This window comes from Lathyrus oleraceus, chromosome 5 (assembly GCF_024323335.1).
Source record: "Lathyrus oleraceus cultivar Zhongwan6 chromosome 5, CAAS_Psat_ZW6_1.0, whole genome shotgun sequence".
Classification (NCBI taxonomy): domain Eukaryota; kingdom Viridiplantae; phylum Streptophyta; class Magnoliopsida; order Fabales; family Fabaceae; genus Lathyrus; species Lathyrus oleraceus.
Window position 1 is genome coordinate 551900102 of NC_066583.1, and position 9134 is coordinate 551909235.

The 9134-nt window shown below is 34.4% G+C and overlaps 1 protein-coding gene across 1 annotated transcript in view; it reads left to right on the top strand.

Moving 5' to 3' along the window:
- The window catches only part of LOC127082006 (uncharacterized), a 104755-nt gene extending 97575 nt beyond the window's left edge, over positions 1-7180 (top strand). The window contains exons 2-4 of the mRNA XM_051022231.1: positions 5915-6559; positions 6621-6689; positions 7013-7180. Coding sequence (XP_050878188.1) covers positions 5915-6559; positions 6621-6689; positions 7013-7180 — 882 coding nt within the window. The remainder of the gene's footprint in view (positions 1-5914; positions 6560-6620; positions 6690-7012) is intronic.
- Positions 7181-9134: the final 1954 nt, after the last annotated feature.

A 9134-nucleotide genomic window follows, 5' to 3' on the forward strand; every position in this document is an offset into this window, starting at 1 on the left:
AAGTAAGGAGGTTGGTTACACGGAGGGAAGGTGTTAGCATCTAAAGTGTCCTAGGTACTCCTAGGGAGCCCTTTTTATGGGCATATGTATTTCGTACAAAAATGATGTTTACAAACAAATAGAATGGGGGGGGGGGGGGGGATGAGAAAAGAATTCATTAATTATATTTTTGTGTTTGACAAAACCTTCAGACTTGTGCCTACTTACCAACATAAAAATGAGAGATCAAAACCTCGTAGTTCGTGATACAAATTCCAAAGTGGATGCATTGCTTTTAACCAAATTAGGTTTGAAAGACACAAAAGCCTAAAAATGGTTTGAATGAGTTAGTTCTTTTTGGCTTTTCTGAAAGTTTAAGTCAAGTATAGTTAAGTTTACTTACAAATTTGATTTAAGAAAAGAAGTTTGAAAATGCAATGGCATAAGACCAAAGTTTCTATCTTTTTACAAAGTGGTCAAAGTTTAGAACAAAATAAGTTCAATCAGAGAAGATTTTAAAAAGGGAGGGAGAGATGTTGAAATTTAAGAAATGGGGAGAAGATGAAGAGACTAATCCTATGCACAAAATTAAAAGTTAAGAGTTGAAAAGATCTGACCAATGGGTAGTAATCCAATAAACAAGAATGTCAATAGAAACCCAGATTCCCTTGGACATTTAGAATCAAGCAACACACAAATGCACAATTATATTATCTTGAAGAGCAAGACATCAAATAAAGATAGCCACATCCAAGCTTAGCCACTCCATGATCTTCTTCAAATTAACCCATGTAACAGATGATTTCCACAAGTCACAGGTTCAAAATAACAGCTTCACAATGATCATGTTGCAAATGAACTCAAAAGGGTCTTGAATGATGTATCAGATGAAGTTTCAAATTGCAAGCCCTTGGTTTCACAGAAAGTTGGCATTGGCCAAGTCCTTTAGCATAGGAATGTTGCCTAAATTCTAAGTCCATTTATCCAAGATCAAGTCAATAGTCCAAACAAAAGACTTTTAGGATTTTTGTTGTTATTATGTACATTAATGGTCAAAGATCACACAAGCAAACAAAATATAAAAACAAGATATATCACACAATATGGTCCAAGTGGACGAAGTGAAAATTGCATTAACATAAACAATTAGAATGGCATGAATAATGGCAAATGAATAAAGACTAAAATTAAATGACATTAAAGTAAATTGCTTAAAATTAAAAGTTAGTTGTTAGTGAGTTAGAAGTTATTATTGTTTTTCTTTTGCGTTTCATTTTTAAGTCATTTTTTGGAGAACACTCAACCCACTTATCACAAGCATGGATCCTTGAGCCAAGATATCTTCTAAAGGAAGGAAAAAGGCGAAGTTTCCACATAATACCATGAAAGATGGGGGACTTACAATCTCACTAACTAGAATTCTATGCCTTTTGTGTCACAAATTTTGCGCTATGTTAAGCAATCGTAATTGGACTTATGTAGAAGTCACAACTATTTGAGGTCGGACAATAGAATTTTGGTGTTAATGCATGTTAGAGACATAGTATAATGAATTATGCTCATGAAACATACCACACACAAAAATAATATGCAAAAGAGGTGGCCTAATCTCATCCATACTTATGTTGATTTTTCAATCAACTAGCCTTAGGACTTTGAGATATCATAGGCCAAAGGAGATGAATGCATAAACAAGGGGAATGAGATGAAGAGGGAGGGGAATGGATCAAAACTCAAATTGGTCAAAGGAGAAATTTTACCAAATTAATATCATCCATTCATTTTGGGAGATGGAATGTACATTCCATTAATCCCCTAAATCCAATGATATTAAGTTGAAAAAGTCAAATCAACCTTGACCAAGGCCAAACAACAAGAGTCAAACTGAAACAAATCATCACAATTGGTCAACACAATTAATTGACATTTATTCAAATTAAAAAGACTAAAATAATACATTTAAATTAAATATGGTTTGTCAAATTCCTAAAACCTCATCAAAACACCAAAGAAATGGACATAAGATTTATCATAGGTCAAACAAGGTCAAATGACCTTGGAGAAAAATTTTCAGAAATTTTAAAGACTTAAAAGTATTTTTAAGCAATTAAAAATAATCATAAAATCAATTAAATCATGAAAAATATTTATAATGATCCAAAAAATAATTTTAATTCAAAATATGAAAGAGAAAATTATTTGAAATTTTTTGGTGAAACTATCATATTTTTTGAATCAATATTAAAATTAATATTAATTAATGAAAATAAAAGGATTAAAATAAAAATAAAAAAATAGCAAAAAACGTGGACCACTTGATCTCCGTCATTAATTGAGGTGGCAGATCAAGTGGTCCTCATCGCGCGTTCCACAATGGACACTAGTCAATGCGCTGCAGGGATGGTATGTAAAACCAAAGCACGAGATTAAAACATTTGAAAAGGATCCTGTGGTCTGGAGAGATGCCAACACATCGCCGGAGCCAGAGCTCCGGTCTTCTTCTCCGGTGGACCTCATAGGACTGGTCCACCCTCAACCATCACCAAAATAAAAAAGGAGGACATGATCTGAAAGAAAAAATAACGTAGAGCACGAATCTGACCTCAATTTTAACTAACTCCACATATATAGAAAGATATGTGGAGTCGAATTTTGAGCTATGTCAACTGAGTTGCTTCGATTTGACCTATAAGCAACTCAATCTTCTTGCCTGCATTGGTAGGACTTTAGACAACCAAAGATCCAAGAGAGTTGAGTAGAATTAAGTGAGAATCGAAGAGATAAAGTTTTCTGAAAATTACCTTCAATGCTATATAATTCTTGATGTTGCTTGCTTCAAACACGATCTGATCACACTTGAGAAGCTAATAGTCAGTGATTGGAGAGGTTGCAAGGCTGTGGATCCTGGAGTTCTTGAATCTCCAACAATTAAGATTCAAACTCAAATTTCAAATTGAAATTTCTCAAGTTTTCCTTTAGAATGAGAGGGTTTCAATGGGGGGAAAAGCTGGCGTGCAAAGTGTCTTTCAAATGAGCTCAGAAGCCTTCTATTTATAGCCAAAGGGAATGATATTTGTACACTTCAAAATATGTCCAAAATTGGCAATGTGGATGGCACGAGTGCATGGGCATGTACATGCCCATTATGCAATGCATTAAGGTCCAAAAATGATTCAAATTGAAGTCTGGATGAAGCTTGAATGGCAAGGCATTGTGAACTGAAGTTTGTACAATTGATTCTTTCCAATGATGCAACCCTGTTAAAGCCATGCGCAGACCTAACAATCGTTGTCCAAAATGCATGAACTTGGGTTCTTTGGAAAGCTCGGATCAAGGGGAACAAGTTTGATGTTAAACACTTTTTCATTTGGAGCTTGGAAAATGGAGAATTTTGAATTGGAAGTTTGGAAATTTCAACATGTTGAAAATATTTCTAAGTGTCAAGCCATATATCTCAATATTACACCTTGCTTAACTTTTTATGTGAGCTTCAAATGAGAAAAGTGTCTTCATAAAAGTTATAGCTATTTCAAATAACTTCAAAATGATAACCAATTTCATGTCATTTGGATTTAGAATGATAGAGTTATGTATTTTTGAAGTTTGGAAAAATTACTTGTTCAATGGTATAGGTCAAAAATGACCTATAATGTATCCTCATATCACATGCTCATAAAAGTTAAATTTGCTTTCACTCAAAACATCAAAGTTGAAGTAGACATCATGAATTTGATTGTGCAACTTGGAAATATTTCATATCTTAAAAATTGAGCAAGTTATGGCCTTGGGAAGCTGAGTTTCAAATTAGGGTTTAGATAAAATGACCTATAATGCTTCAACATAGAAAATGATTTTCCATGCAAAAATAGCTCTAGGTCTCAACATGAAAGTTGTTTGGAATATCACTTAGAGTAACCTTTGTCTTGGAATCATTTTCATATTGTGAAAATTGTAGGAGATAGAGTCTAGGGAGACCCAATTTTAATCAGATGAATTCATCTGGCCAACCACCATCAACCAACTTGCTAACCTTCAATTCTTTGGACTTTCTTGTCTCATGGTAGATCATATATGCATAAGATGATTAATTTTGAAGTGTCCCTTGAGAAATTTGATCAATTGGTGAGATAGCTTGTTGGAGAAGTTACGCAAGATACCCAGTCAAACTAGGGTTTCCAAGGAAAATCACCTCCAAACTCTTGAAGAAAACTTGATCAATATAACATGTAGTGCTCTTTGAGAAATTTGATCAATTGGTGAGATAGCTTGTTGGAGAAGTTACTCAAGATACCCAGTCAAACTAGGGTTTCCAAGGAAAATCACCTCCAAACTCTTGAAGAAAACTTGATAAATATGATTAATGGAACTCATATATGATTCTCATAACCATTATTGAATCAATTCATGGTTGTGCTCTTTGTCATGAGGGTCTCAAACCCTAAATATGAACTTGATAAATCAATGGTGATCATGCCCTACCTACAAAAGAGTTAGGCAAATGCAAAGACATATTTTTGGTATTTTGGTTAGTAAAATGATAATATACAAGTATGATACAATCACATAGTGCTTGGTGATCTCTCCCAAAACAAACCCAATGAAAGAGGGGTAAGGAGGATGCCAAGGTATGATCCCAAGGCTAATGCTTATGATAAAATTGCATGAGGGATCTTAGGGTCAAAATTGGGGTCTTACACTAGGCTTGTTGCTCAAGGATACAATAAAATTGAAGGGGTTGATTTTGATGAGACTTTTGCACCTGTTGCTCTTCTTGAATCCATAAGATTGCTCTTAGGAGTGACATGTATGCTAAAATTCAAGTTATTCCAGATAAATGTGAAAAGTGACTTCTTGAATGGGTACTTAAATGAATAAGTATATGTAGAACAACCCAAGGGATCCATAGATCATAGCTTTCCAGATCATGTTTTCAAACTGAAGAAAACTATATATGGTTTAAAGCAAGCAATCAGGGCTTGGTATGAAAGGTTAACCGAGTTTCTTGTCAATAATGGCTACAAGAAAGGGCGAATAGACAAGACCTTGTTTTTTAAAGAGGAGCATGGTAAACTCATGATATCCAAAACATATGTTGATGGCATTATGTTTGGAGGGATGTAAAACAAGATGGTTCAACATTTTGTCAAGCAAATGCAATCTGGATTTGAGACGAGTCTTGTTGGTGAATTAACCTATTTTCTTGGTCTTCAAGTTAAACTAATGAATGATACTATCTTAATTTCTCAAAGCAAGTATGATAAGAATATAGTGAAGAAGTTTGACCTAGAAAGTGCTACCTGCAGCAACTCACTTGAAATTAACTAAGGATGAAAAAGGTATTTATGTGGATCAAAGTTTGTATAGGAGTATGATTGGTAGTCTTTTGTATCTTACAACTAGAAAACCATATATCACTTTTGATGTAGGAGTATGTGCTAGATATCAAGATGAGCCTAAAATCAGTCACATTAGTCAAGTGAATTGATTTGGATGAAACAAATGCTAAGGGAATAATGTCAAACAAGATGTCATGACATTATATTGTGACAATATGAGTGCAATCAATATATCCAAGAATCCCTTTCAACATAGCAGGAGAAAGCATATTTATATTCGTCTTCATTTTATTAAGGATCTTATTGAGGACAAACTTATTACTCTTGAGAATGTGGCCATTGAGAAGCAACTGCCAGATATATTTAATAAAGCTTTGGATGCAAATTAGTTTCAGAAGTTAAGGGGAGAATTGGGAATTTATATGTTTGAAGAGTTATAAAAATTACTGATGTTGAGGTGTGCAAACAATATTTTATCTTCCCTCTATTTAATGGTGCATGAAACTCTAGTTGATAGTAAGAAAGATGACTGGTGCGAAGAAGGATAGGTCTATTAATATTGTAAATGTTGATTCTGATGATGAGCCTATTGGAAAGAGATTGGCTCGAGTATTGCTAAAAGACTAAGGAATAGAACATGGAAGGATGTTGCATCTGCAAGAAAGCCATCCAAAGCTCCCAAGAAAAGTGATGTTGTTCGACCTGCTAAATGTTGGAGCAACGTTATAGCTCCTACTAAGAAAAAGAAGGAAGCACCGTCAACTGACTCTGAGTATGACGTCGAACAGAATGTTCAAGACATCATGCCTCTAAAGAAATCTGGTGGGAAAAAGGTCCCTGCTAATGTGCCTAAAGCTCCCATTGACAACATCTCTTTTCACTCTGTTGAGAATGTTGAAAAATGGAAGTTTGTGTACCAAATAAGGTTGGCTTTGGAAAGGGAACTTGGCAAGGATGCCTTTGAGTGCAAAGAAGTGATGGATCTGATTAAAGAAGCAGGTTTGATGAAAAGTATGGATGGTTTTGGCAAGTGTTATGAGATGCTTGTAAAAGAGTTCATTGTGAATATTTCTAAAGAGTGTGACAACAAGAGGAGTAAGGAGTTCAGAAAAGTGTATGTGAGAGGAAACTATGTGGAATTTTCTCCAAAAATCATTAGCAGGTTCATGGGCAGAAGTGAAGACAAACAAGTTGAAATGGAGGTATCTAACAAGGACATTTGCAGGGAAATCACTGCAAAACAGGTAAAGAAATGGCCAAGAAAAGGGAAGTTGTCTGCTGGTTGCTTTTGTGTAAAGTATGCAGTACTTCATAGAATTGGAGTTGCTAATTGGGTTCCAACAAATCATACTTCCAACATTGCTACATGATTGGGTAAGTTTATTTATTTTGTAGGGACCAAAACCAAGTTTGACTTTGGGTCCTATGCTTTTTGACTAAACCATGAAGCATGTTGCCTCTTTTGATGTGAAAATGCCTATAGCATTCCCTCCTTAATTTATGGTGTGATTCTGAGTCAGCACCCTAGTATTTTGATCAGTTCAGACACTGCCTGCAATAGAGAATCTCCTCTTTCTTTGCATTATAGGCTATTCATAGGGAAATATTTCTCAGACATTATTATGACATCTGGTACGGAAACTTCCAGCTCAACCTCAAATGATGGAATAATTGTATAACTGAAACATACCTGCAAGTCTTTGGATGAAACCATCAAAACTTGCACTGAAAAGAAAATCATATTGGAAAGCCTGATAAAAGCTTTAACTGAGAAGGGTATTGATAGTAATGTGGCTGGTGATGTGGAAGAAGAAGAAGATGAGGAGGATGAGAATGCTAATTTAGATGCTACTACTGATGAATAAACAAATGCCAATTCTGACATCTGATATGCTTTGATTGTTGATTCAGTGTTTTTATGTGTAGGTTGTTGTAGCGGTAAATTCATGACCATTAAGTTATGAATAAAATTAACGTCAATAAAACCCGAGTCGCCACCGCGCTTTTATTGTTTCCAAGGGAAAAGGGAAAAGTACGAACAAAACCCAAAGATAAGAAGTTTTCAAATCAAAACTAAGAAAATGCCAGAGATTACAGGTAAGGGGGTTGGTTACACAGAGGGAAGGTGTTAGCACCCAAAGTGTCTAGGTACTCCTAGGGAGCCATTTTTTTATACATATTTATTTTTGTACAAATGATGTTTGCAATAAATAGAGTGGAGGGATAAGAAAAGAATTCATTGATTATATTTTTGTGTTTAACAAGACCTTCAGACTTGTGCCTACGTGTCAATATAAAATGAGGGATTAAAACCTCGTAGTTCGTTGTATCAATTTCAAAATGGATGCATTGCTTTTAACAAAAATTTAAGTTTAACAAAGGTGCAAAAGGCCTAAAAAGTTTGAATGAGTGTTAGTTCTTTTTGTCTTTTGAAACTTTAAGTCAAGTATAGTTAAGGTCATTTACAAATTTGATTAAGAAAAGAGTTTAAAAATTTAATGGCATAAGGACAAAGTTTCTAATTTGCAATATGGTATAAGTTTAAAAATCACAAACAAAGAAGATTTTGAAAGAGAGGAGAGATTTGAAATTAAATAAGTGGGGAAGAGATGAAGAGACTAATCCTAAGCAAAAATTTAAAAGTTAATAGTTGAAAAGATCTAACCAATGGGCTGCAATCCAGTAGACAAGAATGTCCTATAGAAACCCAAATTTCCCTTGGACTTTAGAATCAAGCAATATCAATACACAAATAGAAAGAAGAAGAGAAAGGCATCAAATAAAGATAGCCACATCCAAGCTTAGCAATTTCATGATCTTCTTCATAATCTCTCATGCATCAGATGAATTCAAAGATAGGCACCAGGCACAAGTTCAAAGTAACAGCTTCAATAAGACCATGTAGCAGATGAACTCATATGGGATCACAATACTTGCTCCAAATGAAGTTTTAAATCACAAGCACTTGGTTTCATGAAAGTTGGTATTGGCCAAGTCCTTTTGCATAGGGAGTGTTGCCTAATTCTAAGTCCAATGTCTCAGATCAAATCCAACAGTCCACACAAATGTCTTTTAGGGTTTTTGTTGTTATTGTGTACATTAAGGTCAAAAGAGCACAAAAACAAACAAGTATGTACAATCACAATATAATCACAAGATAAGGCTCAAATGAGCAAAGTGAAAATGGCACTAAAGTAAACAAGTTAAATGGTATGAATAATGGCAAATGAATAAATACTTAAAATTAAAGTGCATAAAAGTAAATGGCTTGAAATTAAATGTTAATTGTTAGTTTACTAGAGTTAGTATTGCTTTTGCTTTTGTCTTTTTTAACCCATTCTTTGGAGAACACTCAACCCATTATTCACAAGCATGGATCCTTGAACCAAGACATCTTCCAAAGGAAGGAAAAAAGACTAAGTTTCCACAAAATACCATGAAAGAGGGGAGACTTACAATCTAACTTACTAGAATGCTATGCCTTTTTGTATCAACAAATTTAGCGCTATGTTAAACAATCATAATTGGACTTATGTAGAAGTCACAACTATTTGAGGTCGGACAAAAGAAATTTTGGTGTTAAAGCATGTTAGAGATATAGTATAATGAACTATGCTCCTAAAATAGACCACACACAAAAAGAATATGAAAAAGAGGTGGGCCTAATCTCATTCACACTTATGTTGATTTTGTAATCAACTAGCCTTAGGATATAGAGATATCATAGGTACATGACATAAATGAATAGAGAAGGGGATTGAGATGAAGAGGGAGGGGGAATGGAATTAACACAAATTGGTCAAATGAGGACTTTTACCA